At 47.1% G+C, this 19,837-nt stretch overlaps 6 protein-coding genes across 6 annotated transcripts; 3 read left to right on the plus strand and 3 right to left on the minus strand.

The window, feature by feature from the left end:
• Positions 1-2,805: 2,805 nt before the first annotated feature.
• Positions 2,806-4,260, plus strand: TRIREDRAFT_71092 (uncharacterized protein; the record flags this gene model as incomplete). The annotated part of the gene is made up of 2 exons (XM_006969923.1): positions 2,806-3,141; positions 3,196-4,260. 2 exons carry the CDS (start codon positions 2,806-2,808, stop codon positions 4,258-4,260), a joined length of 1,401 nt encoding a protein of 466 aa, XP_006969985.1.
• A 90-nt stretch (positions 4,261-4,350) lies between these two features.
• Positions 4,351-5,304, minus strand: TRIREDRAFT_31658 (uncharacterized protein; the record flags this gene model as incomplete). Its single annotated transcript, XM_006969926.1, has 1 exon — positions 4,351-5,304. A coding segment is annotated over one exon (954 nt), but the record flags the coding sequence as incomplete, so codon positions are not given.
• Positions 5,305-5,970: 666 nt separating this feature from the next.
• TRIREDRAFT_71103 (uncharacterized protein) lies at positions 5,971-8,215 on the minus strand (the record flags this gene model as incomplete). Its single annotated transcript, XM_006969927.1, has 4 exons — positions 5,971-6,198; positions 6,254-6,772; positions 6,824-8,053; positions 8,102-8,215. The coding sequence occupies 4 exons, from the start codon at positions 8,213-8,215 to the stop codon at positions 5,971-5,973; spliced, it is 2,091 nt and encodes a 696-aa protein (XP_006969989.1).
• A 4,675-nt stretch (positions 8,216-12,890) lies between these two features.
• TRIREDRAFT_71094 (uncharacterized protein) lies at positions 12,891-14,194 on the plus strand (the record flags this gene model as incomplete). Its single annotated transcript, XM_006969924.1, has 2 exons — positions 12,891-13,260; positions 13,320-14,194. 2 exons carry the CDS (start codon positions 12,891-12,893, stop codon positions 14,192-14,194), a joined length of 1,245 nt encoding a protein of 414 aa, XP_006969986.1.
• A 1,497-nt stretch (positions 14,195-15,691) lies between these two features.
• TRIREDRAFT_112656 (uncharacterized protein) lies at positions 15,692-17,390 on the plus strand (the record flags this gene model as incomplete). The annotated part of the gene is made up of 3 exons (XM_006969925.1): positions 15,692-16,193; positions 16,250-16,323; positions 16,380-17,390. 3 exons carry the CDS (start codon positions 15,692-15,694, stop codon positions 17,388-17,390), a joined length of 1,587 nt encoding a protein of 528 aa, XP_006969987.1.
• Positions 17,391-17,567: 177 nt separating this feature from the next.
• On the minus strand, positions 17,568-19,421 carry TRIREDRAFT_73104 (N-terminal binuclear Zn cluster-containing/DNA binding domain-containing protein; the record flags this gene model as incomplete). Its single annotated transcript, XM_006969928.2, has 6 exons — positions 17,568-17,616; positions 17,669-17,971; positions 18,022-18,257; positions 18,310-18,406; positions 18,462-19,196; positions 19,267-19,421. 6 exons carry the CDS (start codon positions 19,419-19,421, stop codon positions 17,568-17,570), a joined length of 1,575 nt encoding a protein of 524 aa, XP_006969990.1.
• Positions 19,422-19,837: the final 416 nt, after the last annotated feature.

The following is a 19,837-nucleotide window of genomic DNA, read 5'->3' on the forward strand; positions in this document are numbered from 1 at the left end:
TATAATATAGTTTAGTTTTTTAATATCAAACTATATTTTATATTTATAATAAATAGTTTAATAAAAAGTATTATAAAATTATAATATTTACTAATTAGTAATATTATTATTTTTAAAATTATAATATTATACTTTTAATAAACCTTTATAATTATAATTACCTTATCTTTTTATTATATAAGTAATCCTTTTATAAAGTTATACTAAATATTTTTTTATTTAAGAACTCCTAGGCTTATTATATTAATAGCACTTTAAAAAATATAAGTAATATTTTTAAATTTAATTATTTTATTATTTAATAGTAAAATAATAATAATACTTATTTTTTTAATTTTTAATATACTTTTATTAAATATAGCTATTATATTAACTTTATTTAGTATTTAAATAAAAATAAACTACTTTAAGTTATTAAAATAATATAAGTTATAGCTTAAGTTAATAATAATATTATTTTAATTAATACTATATTTAGTTAAAGTAAAGTTATAATTTAAAATATTATTTTATATAATTTTAATAATATTATTTTTATTATTTTTAAAAAAATTAAGCTTAATAAAAATATTTAAAGTAATTATTATATTAATAAATAATTATCCTGCTTTTATAATATTTAAGGTGCTTTTAAATAGTTTTTTATTTATTATAAGCTTAAATTTATCTTTTTTATTATTTTTAAATTTTTATTTTTATAAATAAAATTTCTAATATAAGTTTAAATAAAATTAAGAATAATAATCCTTTAATTAAAGCTTAAAATAAAGTCTTTAATAAGTATTAGGTATATAAGGCTTTTTATTTATTAAAATAATATAGCTATATTTTAACTTTTTAATTTTATTATTATTAAATTTACCTTATCCTTATTATTTATTATTATTTAATAAAAAAAAGGTAGGCTACTTAAAAGTATTAAATATTTTCTTAATTTTTACTTTTTTATTTACTTATAAATAAAAAAACTTAATAAGTTTATCTTTTTTAACTTTTTTATTTTAATAAAAATCTGCAGTTTAATACTTATACTAAGTCTTATTAATATATTTAAGGCTTATAAAAGCTATAATTATAAACTAAGCCTTTAATACTTTAAGATATTAATATATAATATAAGTTTAAGCTTTTATTAGTATATTAATATATACTTTTAAAAACTTAAATTAACTATATTTTAAATAATTAAACTCTTAAATAATAATAAAAACTTTTTTTATTAAGGCTTTTAAAATAATAATTTTTATTATATTAAAAAGTTTTTTTATTATTAAGTTATTATTATTAAAGCTCTTATAGTTAAGCTTTATATAAATCTTTATTAATAAGTTATTTAAGATAAATTCTATTATTAATATATTATTTTCTTTTTAAGTATTTTTTTTAGCTTAAGTAGCTTTTTTAGCTATAATATTTATTCCTTTAATAATATTTTAAAAACTTATTAAATATATATTAATTTTAAATATTTATTTTTAAGTATTTTAATTATTAAAGCCTTTTAGTAATATTATTAAAAAAAAGAAGTTAGCTTATAAAGCCTTAAAAGTATTATTTTTTATAAATATTAGCTATATTATTTTAAGCTATATTATTTATAAATTTAAGTTAAAGTTATTATAATTAAAGTTTTTATTTTTAATAATAAATTTAAAATTATTTTAGCTTAAAAAGTTAAGTAATAATTATTTTATTAATATATAAGTAAAATAAAGTCTTTAAGTTTTTATAAATAAAAAAGAAAAAGGTTAATCTTTTAAGTTAAAAAAAAGGGTAATTTATATTAAATTAAAGGTATAATTTATATTAAGTTAAAGGTATAATAATAACTTTATTTATTACTAACTTAAAAGTTTAAGTATAATTTTTTATAATTTTTAAAAAAGTATAAGGCTTATAACTTAATAAAGGTATAATAATAAGCTCTTTTCTTTTATAAAAGACTAGCTAAAGAGAAAGAGAAAGAAAGGAAAATAAATAAATAGCTATAAATGCATTATAGGCCTAAGGCCTATAGTATTATAAGGTGGTCCTAAGTTATTAAGGTGGGGACCACTTAACACTATTAAGCAGTGTGCTGTTAGCACCACTGCCACTGCCATTTAGCTTATCACTAATTACACTATTCTTCGTTAAGAATTCATTTTATCGTGTTGAAGATGGGGAGATGAATAAAACCTGTCGCTGGTCCATAAGGTCAAGTCTTTAGTCTTTCACTTGTCCATTCGAGATGCAAAAGTGCTGCATCCAAGGGTCCGGCTAATGTCAACGGCGCATCTCCCCCCATAATAACAACTGGAAGACTACCTGTACATGTAGGAACAGGCACGTGCGACCAGCACCTCCGACAAGTGGCTCGTAGAGCGATTTGAGACGCCTCTGCTGTACCAAACAATGTCACAACAATCACGATTGCCTGAGAGCAGAGTCACAAAATGATGTTGTCATAGCAGTGTCAAGTGCTCAAAGACTTATTCAATTCTTCGTGGCGGACACTATACGAATGGACATTCAATATCGGCTGTCTTGCATCGAGAATAGTCACATGCACAACCCTGGAGAGGAGCATCGCCGTCATCGTCAACAGCTTCATTTAGCCGCGGGCTCTGTTCCTACATGTACCTACTGTTGCTACTGCCCCTGCGTCAATGAGGGATGAAGGGATGAAGCTGCTCAGTTACACCCACGTGCTCGCGTTACAGCAGGCCATCAGCGTCATATCCTCTGGCGTCCCCCAAGAACAAATGCTGCAAGGAGGTACAACACCGCCCTCGTTACAATCTCCATACCACAATCTCCGTCATCATGCTGACTTACGCCGTTGTAGCGGGCGTTCTGTCCCAATTCCTCCTGGCCTCCGCATCGGGCCTGTCGCCAGTCGACACCTTCTATCCCGCTGGCCTCAACGACACCTCGTACATCAGCAACAGCGCGCTTGGCACGTACGGAGGCACTTACAGGGCGCCGGCCAACGAGGCTTCGCAGGGCTCTCCATATGGCATCTACGACTACTGCTCGATGCCGCATCCGCGCGTGAGCGAGTATGAGATGCCCAAGGACCGTAACGCCAAGCTGGTCTATCTCGAGTATATGCAGAGACACCAGAGGCGTACCATGTACAATCTGGCCCCTGGTGGAGAGGTGAGACTGTTTCGTGCCTTCATCAAGGACTGAAACCCTGCTAATGAAGTGTAGAACCAACCATTTGATTGCTCAAGCTTTGAAGCATTCTCATACGGCAGTCAAGCACACGGCACCAGTGGTCTCCAGGTCTACGCCAGCGTCTACACAGACCCGAACAACCCGTTTGTCGATGCTCTGCCATACGTCAACTCGACATGCTTCTTCCCTCAGTTGACCACTGGCGGCCTCCTCGACGGCGTCCAACACGGCAAGGATCTCTGGGCTCTGTACGGCGAGAAGCTGGGCCTCATCCCGAAAGCACCCAGCGACAAGGTCTGGCTGCGATCCAGCTCGGCAACCCTCACCCAGCAGAGCGCTGGAGGAGTTCTGCGCGGTCTCTGGCCTCATCACTCGGGCTCTGTGCCTCTTCACCAGCAGCCCGGGCCTGACACGGTCAACGGCGGGATCCCCTGCAATGCGAAAGGCGCTACGCTGTCATGTATCCAGTCCACGCCTGAATGGAACCAGCATCTCAGCGTCACGACTGAGCTTCGACAGTCGCTGGGGGAGATTCTCGGTGCCACGAGCAGTGCGTGGCAGGATACCTTTGACCACTTTTCCGACAATTTCCAGGCACGGCTGTGCAATGGCTACAAGCTTCCTTGCAGCTTCACTGATCCCTCCAAATGCGTTTCCGAGAGCCAAGCGGAGGAAGTCTTCCGCGCAGGAGACTGGGAGTGGAACTATTACTGGCGCAACAACCCGCAGGCTGTCAAGTACATCCAGGCCACTGAAGGACTCTTCATCGGTGAGGTTGTTCGGCGCCTGGAAGCCGTCCTGAACAACAAACAAAAGTACGTTTATTCGCACACCTTCTTCCACGACGGCGATATTGGTCCCATCTTGGGCGCCCTGGGAATCGACCAGCTGCGATGGCCTGCCATGGGGTCCAATGTTGCCATTGAGGTCTGGGAGACGACAGCCAAGCAGAAGAAGGAATACTATGCCCGCGTGCTATACTCGGGGCACATGCTGCGCAGCATTCACGGCACCTTGGACTGGATTCCGCTGAGCCAGTTGATGGACATTCTGAAGGTGTATGTGCCACAAGACATTATCGCTTTGTGCAACTCGTAGATATTCTATTACGCTGTTTAGCTACTCTTCGCTTGATACCTCACACTTACAGTACCGTTTCCATTTTTGCCCTCTCTGCCGTCAGTCGACAAAGATTCCCAACGGAATACTCGCAGATACCGTATATACTCCCAACCCAATCTCATGCATCATCTTCAGATTCCCAACAAGGCTGAACAGCATATACCCCTCCACCCTCGTCAGCCCCTTCTCTTCCTCCAGCCACCTCAACATCTCCTTCACAGCCTGCTTCACAACTGTATCACGATCATGCCCCGTAATCATTGCCCCGTGCTCTCCTTTACCCTTGACACTCACCATCTCCTTCACCCGCTCCGGACTCGTCTCATAATGTGGCCCCCCAAGCCTGTCCTTGCCTTTGATGACGCTCAGTCGCATCCGCGAGCGCATTGTCGTTTCCAACGCAAGACAACAGATTTCGCCGTCCCCTTGGCAGAAATGTGCATCCCCTACGCCGAATAGCGCCCCGGGGACGTTTACAGGGAGGAACAACGTTGACCCCTCGCCTAGGTATCGACAGTCAAAGTTTCCGCCTATATCGTTGCGCGGAAATAAGCAGTACTGGTCGCCTTCTGCTGGAGCGACGCCCATGGTTCCGTAGAAGGGCTGACGCGGGAGATGTATGCCTGGCTTGAACACGGCGTAGTCTTTGCCCTCGGGAAGATCAAACGTCATGAGATGAGGGCCCGGGATTTCATCTTGCAAAAGCCCCATTCCAGGGATGATGGCCGTCCAGCCCCATGAGCCGGGTTGCAATTCGAGGATCTCGACTTTGAGAATGTCGCCTGGTTCGGCGCCATTGACGTAAACTGGGCCGTTGACGTAGAGGAGTCCTACCAGCTTTTCGAGTTCTGGGGCAGATTTGATGTCTAGTGCGACGACGTCTGCCGTTGTTGTTTCTTTGGTGAGGTTGACGAAGCCGGCGTGGGTGTTGTCAAAGGTGACTTCGGTGCCGGAGTCGACTGTGAGGGTGGGCTTGTGGTCTTTGTTGAAGGTGTATGTGGTGCTGTCTGGTCCGTGATGGACGTGATGAAGCGCTTTGGCGAGAGGTTTCCAACTCATGATGATGTATCAGTCTAATCGTCTGTTTTGATGCTGCTGCTGTGTAGTGTCTTGACTCTCAGTTAACAACAGATACCACAGCCCGAGCTGTTCTTTTAAATAGGGTACTGTTGGATAAGCTTACGTTTTCCGGAGTCTCTTACACCGAGACGACTTCAACAATGTTTCCCATATTTCTGAACAACCATTCAGATCGCCGGATTATCTAGCGCTGACAACTGTCAAGGCCCAATCGTTGACTGGACGAACGATCATGTGGAAATACATAAGCACACGATCTTCGTGGCGTTAGAGGGATTGTCCAATTACAGCACCAAAGGCCTTCTGCCAGAATGAAGACCTCGTATTCGCGCTTCACACCTTATAGTTCCTTTCTTACAACTGCAACTATTCCTCCGGTACCGAAATTTCGTATATTAACGACCGAATGTTGTCCTCTCCGCATTTGCGCTAGGATCGTGGGAAAACCCAGTGGGAAAACCACGACCAAGAGGGCAAGCTATCTACCTAGCACAACCAAAGATGACCTATCATCAAACAAAAAGCTCAAGAAATAGCAAGCATAACGATAAACCTTAGTGACAGCAATAGGACGCAAGAAACGCAAAACAACTACAAGAACTGAGGTCATACCAATCTCTGCAGGTCTCTCAAGCTCTTCTTCAACCCTTGCACCTGTGCAGCCAACTTCTCGCGTCGGTCAATTTGCTTCTCTGACTCTGAACCGATTCGTTTCAATTCTTCTTCGGAAAATAGAGACACAGATGTTGGGCAGAAGGCATTGGGTAGGCAAGATAAGATGTGGCGCTCGATGGCTTGGCGGGCGACATTGTCGACGAATGTCTTCATTGCGACCTGAGTATTGTCATGTCAGCATATTCAAAAAGTAGACTGAGTTGAACGTCCCCACCTTGTAATAGGCGTCTAGCTGTGTGATGGCTTCGTTGCAAGCCTGCTCATCCATATCGACAACGACCTTGGTTCCGACTTTCTCGAGGAATCTTTCCACTTCCAAGGAATTTTCAAGGCGAATCCTCCCATGTAAATCTTTTTGAGCAATGACAGCATCGGCCACCGCCTTTCTTTGCTCACTCATCCGAGCCTTTTGGACGTTGTCCGTATAGTAGTGATTATACGTCAACGGAGTCCGTCCTTCGTCTTCAATGAGCCTTGCCAATTCTTCAAAAGCATTCTTCTCTGCACTCTCTAACCACTGCTGTAAGATGGCCAAGATTTGAGTCTTCAAACACTCATCGGGATGAAGTCTTTCCACGGCTAACTGTATCCAGTTTGAAACCGTATCGAGGATGTCGTGGACATGGGATGCGGCAATACTAGGCCATCGAGACGATTGCTCATGAAAGAGCTCTGCCAAGAGCGCTGAATTGTAGTTTCCAGGCAACTCCTTCCCCCTTGTACGTGTATATGCCTGCATGAAGTTTCAGTACAAGTGTATGTCAGATGAGCATGGAAGACAGACCTTCTCAACCCATTGATCCATCTCCGCCTTGCTCACTTGGAGCTGAGCTGTCGTATCAGTCACTTCCTTGTCCGTTGAGTCGCCAGACTCGGTATTCGTATCTACCACTTGTCTTCTTTTCCCCGAGTCCCGCATATAAGCCGCAAACCTTGTGTTCGATTCATGTACACATGCCCGCAGTCGTGTCTTATCGCTCGCGGAAAAGAAGCTAGCATCGATGCTGTGATAGTTACCGTCAAGAGCCGCCTGCAACAGTTGATAGAACTTCATGCTCAAGCTAGTAAGAAAAGTCCTGATGAGATCAGTAGAAGAGCGAGCAAACCCTAAAGATTGTAGCTCATCATCTTTCTCAGCCAGTAGCTTCCTGATCTCGTCTCTTACTTTGGGAAGTTCTCGCTCTATATGGTTATCAAGCAAGCCTTGGAGGTATCCTCGCAGCTTCTCTATCCCTACCCGATCCATGTCGAGACCCTGTTTAACCCAGTCAGGACTAGAGAAGAACCTTTGTTCCAACCTTGACCGGGCGCTCAGATCGAGACCTCCTTTGAGTTCTTCGGGACTGGGGTTCTTGAGAAGGAAAAATCCCAGCTTGAATTTGATGTTGCCTTGATTTTTGGCGACGAGTGCCAGCATGTCTTCAGTACCCTTGTTGATGAGGTCTGGCTTCGTGATGATTCCGACTGTTCTCTCTCCAAGGGTATCATGCTTCCTCGCCAGTTTGATGATTGACTGATTAGCCATATCGTTGCCCGCTTGCAAAACGGCGAGAATGATTGTCCGAGAGCTTTCCAGGTAGGATGTGACCATGCTATGTACAGCCTCGACGTCTTCCTCCGTCTGCTCTTCATTGGGGTTGGATATGAGTCCTGGTAGGTCCACCACGCTGAGATGCAGTCCGATGGGGCCGGCGACTTCGATTCGGAGAGCATCAGGGGCAAAAGCGTGCCCGTCGTTCTTGTTCGAATATCCACGGATGTTCATCAACTTTGACACTTCCTCGATAATTTGAGGCAGCTCTGATAGATCGTCAATGTCCCTGCGATATGTAGAGAGCGTCTGCTGAACCTCTGCCGGCCGCGAAGTATGTGGCCTGATGCTGGCCGTATAAACGACCGACTTTCCCTCCGCATGGCGAAGGATGATTTCTGTTGGAAACCTGGTGCAAAGTCCGTCTTTTCGAGGAAATGGGATTCCTGTGATGCCCTCCAGGACGGAGCTCTTGCCAGCCGACTGGTCTCCGCACACAGCCAGTTGAGGCAAGGCTACCAGATCACCGACTCCATGAGCCCTGATCTTTTCGATTTGGTTCAGCCGATGGCTGGTTTTGGAGGTTCGGAGGTGGTCAAATTTTCCATCTGGAGGCTCTTCGTTGCTCTGCCCGGATGCAGCCATTGTCTCCAAAGTCTTTCACTGAGTTGAACCAAAGTATGTGATGCTGATAAGACGCGTTACTTCTAGTCCGCAGGAGTTGCCTTTGGTGTCGGGGCAATTTTGGTAGGCTCACCTTGGCTGGGCTGTGGTTCTTGAACCTGTTCAATCTTCAAGTCACAAACTTAAAGATGACCTAGAATACATCCATCTCTATCAAGTGAATTAGACGGGCCTTGATCACCCTCCCGCGTCCCCTTAGGGAGCATGAAACTTGCCATGCGGGAGTTGGCATCGTCGAACTGCACGCTCCCGAGCGCCACGTAGGTGCATCGGTGAACTTCCACGAGGTACATGTGCCATAAGGCAATTGGTGTTGGAAAATTTCTCATGAAAATGCATCACTGAGGCACTCACCGGCTCGTGAATTGCGGTGAGAAGGAAAGCATCGGGGTCATCACATCGGTTGGCTACAGGTTGTTGTTGCCCGGCATCCAAGTCGCGGAGCACCTCACGCAGTTAATGAGGGGTGCTACAGGAGAGACTGTTGACACGACGCGTCATTTAGGCAGGTCTCAATGAAGACAACATTAAGAATTTTTCCATTGAGTTTATTCACCTGTAAGTCATGTCCCCTCTTCAGCCGGCAAACAACATTCACTCTCCCACTTGCTATGACTTTACTTTCCCCAGCCAGCCTGATTGTTGGTAGGGTCAGCAGCCGTACCTTGTCTGTCCCAGCCAGCCTGGTAATTTGTGGGATCAACCGCGGCCTCACGTCTTCCTCAGCCTGCCCCATTGTTCGTTAAATCCACGGTCGTGCCTCATTTCCCCCAAGCAGGATGGCCGTTGATAGGGTTGTCAGCCGTCTCCCGTTTTTCCCAGCCCGCCTGGTTGTTTGTCAGGTCAACGGCTGTAATTCGTCGGCCCCAACCTGCTTCATTATTGGCTAGGTCAACTGAGGTGGTGTCGCGTTGTTCGACTGGTGCGGCGTCGACAGCACTCAGCAGAGCAATGGCGAAAGGAAGGAGTTGAGATATCTTCATATCGAGAGTTCAGTCAGGGCTTATGAGAAAAGAACTGAGATTTTGTTGTTTCTGAAAAGTGTCTCTGAGTTCTGAAGGACAATATTGATTGACTAAATAGCCATGCTGGGGTTCGGAGGCTGTCCACTCAGGTTATATGCTCATCCATTAGTGAGCACTTGCGCTTGCCCGGCATGCAAGCAGAGCTTGACAAGCACACCGCATATCTCATTACAAGGATCACGACTATACATAGTAGCTTAAAAGAGCCCAACAAGGAACACTCTCCGGTTGTGTCTGGTAAGGCTGCTGACGCTTTATATAGGATAATTGTCGATCAGCAGGGATCATGATGAGGAGACGTTGCATCGGTCTCACTCAAATCCTTTCCCATTACACAGCCTTCAGCCTATCCTTTGTTGTTAAGCGCCCTGAGCCAATGATTGAACCGAGTTGTGAGAGAAAATGCATCTCAGATCACGCCTACGGCTCATCCTTTATAGCACGCATAGTCTGCTTTGCAGGTTGATAAAATTGGAAAATCCCGCAATAGCTTCGCAGGACTAGGTGCACAGAGCAAACAATCAATTTGTCGAAAAAGTCCTCTGAATAGTTCTACGATAAGGAGCATCTTCTCGCCGATGATATGACAGATAATGGCCACAACGGTCAAATATTAAAAACATGTCACGAGCAAGATTCCTTTCATATTCTATTGCCCTCCACGTTGTCGTCGTGCTATTAGTAGCACTATTGTCAACGTGGGAAATTTAGTATCGGCAATTTGCTTAATTGCGGATATTGAACACAGTATACTGTCAGTGCTTTTGCCTCAATATCAAGCAATTACATGTTCTGACTTGGCCGATAGCTCCGGCGCAATCTGCGGCCAAGGACGAGAGGGTGATCTTCACAGGAGGTCTTCATGGCAATAGATCTGCCTATCATGAATACTCTAACGAAGTCAATGAGCGATGAAATAGCTATTCTCAACGGTCTTTCAGACCCCGGCATTGCAAAAATGACGAGAGTGTTGACAAGTTGCGCCTCAAGACATTGGCATCTCTTAGATTCCAGCCTCCCCAGCTTATTAGCTTAGCATAAAGGTAGGCTTGCCAGCAACCATGCGCTGTAACCCGCAATCTCTGGGGTCTAGCCCGAATAATGCTCAAGTATCTGGCATGCCGGCGGCAATATCGGCGTACTGGCTATTTGGCCGCTTACGAGATTCTTACTCAAGTCCACGTTGCCCAAGGCCGAGCAGCCTGCACGGATGAGGCTCTTCTCATTCTCGGTCGGCCCAGCTGGGGATCATTAGACAGGGTTAATGCGGCTGTTCATAGTCCCGTAACGCTTGGCCGTACTAGCTCTTTACTTCCAATACAATACACCAACAGAAATGCATTTCTTGGAAGTCGATGACCCGGTATAGATCGCATTCTCAAGCCGCAGGAATTGTTAAACAGCAGTCTTGATACCCCTTGACAAACAGCGTACAGCCGTGGAACGTCAATCGCACCTTTAACATCGAGGACGCACCCCCGATCGATGAATTGACACGCAATACGCACTATAGTCGCGGTCTCCTGTCATTGTAGGTCGTACGAGACAGAGAAACGAGTGTCGATTGACACATTCTTGCCCGTGACTTTCCATGTTATGGTTCTTATTATCCCATGAGAGGCCATGTGCCAAGTTTTTGAGACACGCCTCACTGCAGAGATGCCCGTCAAATATGTTCTCATCTGGCGTCGAATCCTGTCCTCGTGCTTTTCCTCTGCGGTTGGCCCGACTCCGAGCCTTCACAACAGCAACAGGTTATGGAACGAATTTCGAAATACATACGCGAGTCTTGGAAAGATGTCAGCGTATCCTCATCATCTCTGTGAATATTGTTCGAGTCTGTGCCCTGAAACGTCTCCTTAGGGTGCGAGTTGGGGATCTTTTGAAGTCCTTTGAGCCTTGAGGTTTGCACAGGGTAAATCAGACCTTTGCCTTTGCCTCTGCGTTTCTTTCTCCGCGGGAATGCTGTGTAGGATATCGGCGTACTCAACAGCCGAGGTATCAAGTCTATTCGTCATGCCATGATTCAGGGGGTGGCTCCCCTGACTACGATAGGCATCTTGGAATGGTAGACTGTACCTGTGGGCATGGCAGGAGTCTGGGAAGAAACCTAGTGCCTTTCGACTCCCAGTGCAACCTTGGCTGATTGCAACTCACCTCCTTGAGGTCCTTGTTCCTTCGATACGTTAGAAACAGCTCCAAGAGGTCTAGAATCTTCTACATTTAGATAGAGGGATGACTGTCATTACGTGGCTGTAACCCAGCCCATTCTTAGCTCTTTTCGACTACTCATGGATCTGACTGAAACTTTGTGGCTGTTATGCTGTCCATTTGTCAACTCAGCCTAGCTCTATAGCCCTTTAGGAACAGAAATCAGTCATGGGCGTTGATACCTGGCTTGCTGAAGAACGACGGTGCAATAAGCCTTGAGGAAGCCAGTTACAGGTAGTTCCGCGCGGCGACGGATAAAACTCAAAGCATAACATAGACATTCGTCTGGTAAATTGAAGGCATCATGATACAAATGGTCTATAATCTGCTATAATTAGGACGGCAGTTGAACCAAGCCACCCATCGTCCCGTCGATATTCGTGGTCTAGGACTTACACGGCGATTTGACCGTATGCGATTAGATTCCTACTGAGAGCGTCTTGGCAGTCGCATCTCACAGCCCAATGTCGATCATTGACCATCTTTCAGCATCATCAAATCCTGCCCCTTGAGAACTAGTACCACTAATAGCGTTGCTTCCCGGAACATATTCCTCGTACATGCATACAAAGCCTCCGAGGTAGTGGAGGTGGCAACACGCGTCCACCACGTACGCCTTGCAAGCCACGCATGGTCTAGTGCCTAACCATCCAATCCAAATGCCTGTCTATTCTGATTATTTACCCTTGCTTTTAAGCACAGATTTTGAGCCTTGTCGTGTGGTTGGACTATCGCGGCAGCAAGTGGAGAGCGGCCGCGGCCCCACGAGAGTCGTCGTCACCTCGTCCCTGGAGCTCACAAGGTTCGGTCTATCACCGAGGAAGCACTGAAACATCGGTAGTGCAACTTGTTTGCGTAGGCCAATGGGGAGGGAGCCATTAGGCATCGAGACGGCTCCCAGCCCTCCGCTACCGGGGCTCCGATAACCTCATCCTTGACGCCCTGGGCTAGATGCCGGTGGGTTAACCAGTGCCGGGTTTGTGGGGGTATGTTGCCGAGGGGCGATGCAGGGGTTCCCTCAGCCACTGCCGACACTCTCGAGATGCCCTCATGCTGTATCGACCGCCGTAGAGAAGGGGAGATGGCTCCCATGGCACTGACTCGAGAGGCTTTGAGATATACGCGATTCACATGCCCGATCAAGATGGTTGGCGTGGCTACGACCGATCGGAGGATCCGATCATGCTTCAGAGCCTTGGACGAGAGTGCAAACTTCCATCGATGTATTTGGTCTGGCGCAGGGAGACAGGGAGACCGTTCAACATGTATATAGTCGCATGTGCGCCCACACCTCCGAGTTGTAATAGTCTCAACAGTTTCAAGCATTCATCTTCTACATATCTGTTCCATTATCTCCAGGCTACTTGATTGTTTGCGTTCCCACATCTCTTTCACTCGACATGCGCTTCTCTTCTATCGCGGCCGTCGCTGCCATCACCAACCTGGTCCAGGCTCATCCCGGCCATGACCTCACAGAGGAGATCCTCGAGCGTCGGAACTTTGTCAACTCCATCCACCGGAAGGATCTCTCGCACTGCACTGAGAAGCTCCGTGCTCGTGGTGTTGAGGCACGAAGTATTGCTAGGCGCTCGGCGGCTGTTGAGGAGGCTCGCGCTCTGAGAGGATTTTCGAAGAAGGATCTCCAAGACGTTCTGTCCGAGTCTCACAATGAGTCGAGCCTGGCCTACACCCCGGAGACTGATCCTTCGAAGCTCTTCAGCGGTAATTCGTCGTGCCTGTTGACCCCTGAGGTGACTCAGGGACCATACTGTAAGGCAATCTCCCTTGCCCAAATCTCAAAACGGCATTGTATTGACCAGTTGGTGTAGATGTCGGTGGCGAGTTCGTCCGGAAAGACATCACAGATTCCCAGCCAGGTGTCGACATCACCCTCGATTATCAGGTCATCGATGTCGACACATGCGAGCCCGTCCCTGACGTGTATGTCGAAATTTGGCACTGCAACAGCACCGGCGTCTACTCGGGTGTCCTTGCGAACGGCAATGGTAACTCGGGTGACGAGACGAATCTCGACAACACCTTCCTGCGAGGAATCCAGGAGACCGACTCCGATGGCGTTGCACAGTTCAAGTCCATCTTCCCCGGTCACTACACCGGCCGTGCTACCCACATCCACGTCATGGTGCACACAAACGCCACGCTCCTTGCCAACAAGACACTCGGCAACGACGACATCTACGCATCTCACGTCGGCCAGGCATTCTTTGACCAGGATCTCATCACGGCCGTGGAGAAGATCTCCCCGTACTCGACCAACACCCAGGAGCTGACCACAAACGGCGAGGACGACATACTTGCAGAGGAGGCGGACGATGTTGACCCCTTTATGAGCTACGTCTATCTCGGTGATGATCTCAACAGCGGCCTCTTCGCTTGGATTGCTTTTGGTATCAACACTAGCTACTCCAGCCACATCACCCCGGCGGCAAACTACTATGAGGATGGAGGTGTCGCAAACGAAAATGCTGGTATGGGCGGTGGCCCTGGCGGCCCCGGAGGTAACGGCACGAGGGGCATGCCTCCGGGTGCGGGGACTCCTAATGCTACTCACTCTGGGACTGCCTCGTCCGGGTTCCCGTCCACCGTCGCGACTATCACCAGCACTGGTGGTGTTGGATTTGCGACCCTGCTGCCGTACGGCGCTGTCGCCGGTGGCGTTGGCCTCGCAATGCTGCTTCAGTAAGCACCGGCCACGATAGCCACATCTTAATACAAGACAAATGGGCTGCAAATGCAGGTTGGGTAGTAGGGACAAAACCATCTAGGAGTGCAATCAGAAGAGTGAATGAAATACTTACCAAAGTTCTGACCAAAGATGAAAAGTCCCGGTAAAATTATTCATTCTTTTAGTGATGTCTAGTACAGCATTTGTAAACCCCTATAATGCTCAGGGATAGATCCGGGCGGTATGAAAGATTCCAGGACAAGATTTTTGTCAAATATCTCATGTGATTTGTTGAAAACCTGTCGCAACATGTCATTTTGCAAGCGAATTAGGTGTAATCCTCCATGTGTGAACTCGTTTGTAGGATCCTTTCCACTCCGCTAAGCATATTCGAGTATGACTCCCCTCAACGAACCCTTGAGGTTTCTTATGACTTCTGTATTCATCCCGCCCTGAGTACATGACTCATTCCCGTGATGCCGACGGTGATTTGGAAAGATCTTGTCGGCTACGGAGGCGCCAGATCAGTTGCTACGGAATGGGCCTGGAAGCAAGGTTTGAGGCCATCGGAGCAGTCCCCAAATGGATTTTTCAAGGAGCATTTACCGAGTTGGCGTTTTCCACGCCCTTCACTGCTTAGTATGTTGCCTTTACACTCTTCATAATGGATATCTCAAGGCTAACTGTGGCTTTCAGAACTCGATCCGGCAAAACTTCATGTTGAAAGCGCCTCCTCCATGTGATGAGTCACTGCCTTGACTACCTCAGGTATGTTTGGTCTCGGCTACTTTGTCATCCACTTAACACTCGTTACTACATACGACTTGGGGGAGTTTTTCTAAGTGTCGTGACTACTAATGGCGTGGTGGTGGAATGGGCGCATAGACATCGATGGGTCGAGTCCAGAATGGCTGAGGATGAGGAGCAAGAACAATGGCCACGAAGCGATACATAATCACACAAGAAAATATCAATCACTGGCTACACTTAGGTATTAGAACTTTCGTCGTCGCTGGTCATGACAATATGATCGTATGGATATCTGATCCATCACAACATTGCGAAGCCCTCATTAAAAGGGAGCTCCTCTGCCAACAGCTGTAACTGGTTGCCGTATAACATCCGCGCCGTGATCCGTACCTGCCATAGGAATAGACTGACTTCCAAAGTTCTAAAGGTTCCGATAAGGCGAATAAGGTTTCGCATCCAAGACAGACACTTTGAGGCGCGACAACGCCAACATTGAAGTTTGGGCATAGCCCAACGAGGCTTCACTCAACAAATACTTCTTTCCCTTCGCTTTTCACGTTCAGGCAGAATATAAAAGGAGGCCTTGCCGCCTCCCATCAAACAAATGTCTCCGTTACAACTCTCTTCCGGCTTACACAATACCTCTCGATTCAAGCATTACTCTTCAACCACCACTCTCGCAACGCAAAGCTTGAGCTTGACCTTGTGATAAAGCCACAATCGACAAAACCCCCCCGGAAGACTCTGAGACTTACCACGGCCAAAATGGACAGCCTCGATTGTTTCCATTGGTCTGTCTTCACCATTTGCCCCCGTTGCTTCCATCCGAACAACGCCTCGCCGGAGATTTACGGCTCCCCCGAGCAATCGGTGCTCACGGTTTGCAGCTTCTGCCTCCACATGGAGATGCTGCCGGCGTCCGAGGAATCTTCCCGGGTGCCAAAGGATGGTCTTCTTGCGTCCATGGCCTTTTGGACAAAGTCGATGCCGGCCAGGGGAGGACTCCTGCAGTACCTCCAAGACGACGCCGCCTTCTCGCCACCAGACTCCCTCGTCCCGCCCCATGGGGAGTTGGACATTAGGCTACAGACCATGGAGAAATGGCGCACCATGTGGGAAGAACGTAAACGTTTGCCCATAAAGCCATTCTTCTACACGACCCTCCAGCTCGCGACTAGCCTGGTCATGCCTCTCGACCGGCTCAACACTGTTCCCGAGGATCTGGGCGTTTACTGCGGTCGTACAATGAGCTCGTTTCTCCATTTCAGTAAGTGGCCCATGTTCTTCTTTGTCTACTGAGCCTTCACTAACATGGCGTTGCAGTGGTAAATGGGTCGTGGCCAGGTCTCAGCAAGCAGGGAGACAATCCTCCTCCGAGCCCAGTTGGACGCGAAAAGGTATGGAAAGATGTCAACCCGACCCTCGCGAGAATCGCCCGCTAACTACATTACAGTGCCTTCGTAGAGACCGAAACTCTTGCGTCCTTACAGGATGGCCGGATCCCGACGTCTGCCACATCATGCCGTCAAACGAGAGCGACATGAACCTGGAGCTGTTCCAATTGTCGCTTCCTCTCCTGGGCGCCTTACTCGGGCCTCAGGTGGCCAGCCAGGTCTATGGGCTCGCCACGACAATGCATGGCGCCACCGACAGAGCCTGGAACATGCTTTCCCTGCGTCCGGGCCTCGTCAAATGGTGGAAGCAAGGGCTCTTCGGGATCAAGTGCATCGGTGTCAAGCCATCTCGCACCAGCACTTGCAAGGTCCAGCTGCAGTTCCACTGGATGCCGCAGCATGACCGCCTCCCAGACGACTTGCTCATGGCAGAGCTCGGAGATGTTGTCAAGGAAGTCTCACAACATCCTGACGGAGAAGAAGTCCCCTCGGTGAGAAGGGCCTCCGGCCGTGAGCTTGAGAGTGGCTTAGTCGTCGAAGTCGAGATGGAGAAGCGTCTGGTGGGAAAATTCAAGTTGGCCATCGATATACGATGGGCTTGCAGCTTGATTCTGGCCTTTTCCGGCCTCTCCAGGGCTTGGGAGCAAGAGGACTGCTTCGGCAATTCGCGTGCTGATGGTGAGAACACTCGGGTGTGTGGTGCGGGGGAACAGACTGAAGAGTCTGGAGAGGAAGAGACGGAGGAGGAAGAGACGGAGGAGGAAGACTCTGAGGAAGAGTCTGAGGAGGCAGATTCTGGGGAGGCAGATTCTGGAGAGGAAGACTCAGCGGAGGAAGACTCTGAAAAGGAAGGGTCTGAGGAAGAGGAAGAGTCTGAGGGAGAGGAAGAGTCTGAAGAGGAGAGGTCTGACCAGTCTGAGGAGCAGGAGACTGATGAGTCTGAGGAGGATGAGGATGAGGATGAAGACGAGACCAGCGTTACTTCTCCACCAGAAAAGGACTGGAAAGAAGATGATGAGAGTGACGGAGAAGATTATTGTATGCCATTCTCGATGTTGAAGAGGTGGTAAAGAGAGTTGAGGTACCAGGAAGTTAGCGAGGATTATACCCATTTCTTTGACTGCATAGTATCAGCGATTAAAAGATATTTCAGTGTTGCACCGGTTATCCATATAATTTATCGTGTAGTGTGTGTTCTTATCTGTAATGAAATATGGCATGCTATTATGCATGTCAGGTATTTTTTTTCATTGCATGACGAGCAAAATTTCTTGCTTTTCCAACAGCGAGAGATACGTGGCTAAGGAATCCATGAGCACAAGAGCAGTCGCAGCAGCGTAGGAGATACTTACAAGCACAAAGCCACCGGCTCCCAACAATCCTCATTGCCTTCTTCAAGAGCTCAATCTTCTCCAGAGCGGCTGTTGTCGGCGACTCGTGCGCTATCCTCAAGTGTATGGAGGCCACGCGGTACAGCAGGTGAATCAGGAACGGACTGACAATGGCGCATATTGCTTCCGCGTCTCCTTGAACGAAAGATAATGCCATGTCGAGCGTCACTTGCGAGATGTGAGCGCTTTCAGGAGAGAGACGCGTGCCAGAATGATCTGTGTCCTTGTCCATGTAGGAGGCGTCGAGCAAGAGGACACCACTGCATCATTAGCAGAATGCTTAGGCGACGGCAGATGGGAGCAGCTTTACCTATAACATATTGATGTTTGACTACAATACTCCAACCGTCTCATTGATGCCTCAATCTTGGACACATTGACGAGCGCAAAGATGGTGCGCCGCAACTGAGCAGTTTCATTGGATTGTTCGGATACCTGATGGAGGACTTTGCTGAGCAAGTGCGCGGCTTGGGCGAATCGCGCAAAAAGGCCTAGATGATAGCTGTTGGCTGTAGCTAGGGTATATATATGGTGAGAGTCAGGCACCTTTGTAGAGTCAGCCAAGATAGAAGCCATGTACAGTCCATGAAGCACTCACTCCCGTCTCCCATGCCTCATCGTCGACGGGCAGGTAGCTTTCAATATCCGCATCTGGCGTAATCAGATGCCGTTTGGGATCGCTCAAGTTGAGATATCTGGACATCGATCAGCATCGTCAGCCCCTACATGTACTGACAACAAGCTGCCCACCTGTCGAGAACCAATATCGCCCACCAAATGCGACGGCGTTCTTCTTCCTCGATCCAATGAGTCTTTCCCGCAGTCGACAAAAGCACAGTCTTGTCGATGCCCAACGCAGTCGCATACCGAGCACACGATCCCAACGAGAGAAAAGCTGCCGGGTAAACGGCGTGTCCCAGCTCATACAGCGCAATCAGTATAGCAGCCTGCAACACAAGAACAGACAAGACCCCCGAAGTCTCAATCTTGAAGTGCAACAGTTTCACCGTCTCATACAAGGGTGTGTTCCAAGTCTTCTGGCGAGCGCAGCATAGCTTCATGGAAAGCACAAGCAGGAACAACTCGGCTCTCTGGTACGTCAAGCGATTCAGCAGATTTGCACAAAAGTGCGGCTTCGAGATAATCGGCATCCATGTGTGAACCGACTTGAAGAACTGAGCTGATGTAGCCTGAATGTCCATCACGCTGCCCACAAGCTGAGCAATGTCGTCGGTTACCGGTACCTCGACATTGATGACTGTCAAGTGCGCTCGAGAAAAGACATCGGGGTCGAGAAAGCGTTCCGCGATGAAGCTTGTGTTGCCAGAAGGGAATGGCAGCCGCTCTACGTCTTGATGGTTTTTCTTGGTGATCTCAGTTGAAGGCGGGTTGACGGCGGATTTGCTTGCCGATGAAGCCGCCTTGATGCGGTCCTTGAGCTTTTGCCTTTTTCGCCGGCCTGGGTAATTACATGGTAAATTCTTCCTGCAAAAACAGTCACTATCCTGAGCTCATGACTTGAGTGTACATGTTCACCGTCAAGAGACGGACTCACTGAGTGCAGAGCGTACACTCGGGATACACTTTATCGCAGCGCCGCTTCGACTGCCGACAGGCAGAGCACGACCATTTCAAAGTCGGATCGCCAGCTTTGCTCTGGTTTATCGTGGCCGGCGGCGTCGGCGACGGGCTTTCGTGGGGAGTGGACATTTTCGTGCGGTGTAAGATGAAAGGTGAGCGGACTTATCATCAGCGGCGTGGGGATTCTGCGGACTTATGAGTCGGTGTTATAATAGTCACTCCTGATTACTATACAAATTTTAGGTAAGACGAAGAACATCAATGGAGATGAGCATCGCTTTTATGGGCTTATGGTATAAGTGGCTAGTGTAGCTTTTGTTTCTCGACATTATTGCTATCGACTGTAAGGCCTACCTATCACTTTGTTCGAGTCCAGGAAACCCTTCGAAAGTTGATGCAGTTGCTAAGTACTCGCTCCAACTTTCTGAAGAATCAAGAGAGAGGGCTATCTCACTGCTCGTGGTCATCGCAATCCTAGAGGAATCTTTGAGTTTCAGGGACTTGACAACCCACCATATTCCTCACAAGTGTGAATAGCAGTAGTA

The sequence above is a fragment of the Trichoderma reesei genome (genome assembly GCF_000167675.1).
Source record: "Trichoderma reesei QM6a unplaced genomic scaffold TRIREscaffold_53, whole genome shotgun sequence".
NCBI classification, from domain to species: domain Eukaryota; kingdom Fungi; phylum Ascomycota; class Sordariomycetes; order Hypocreales; family Hypocreaceae; genus Trichoderma; species Trichoderma reesei.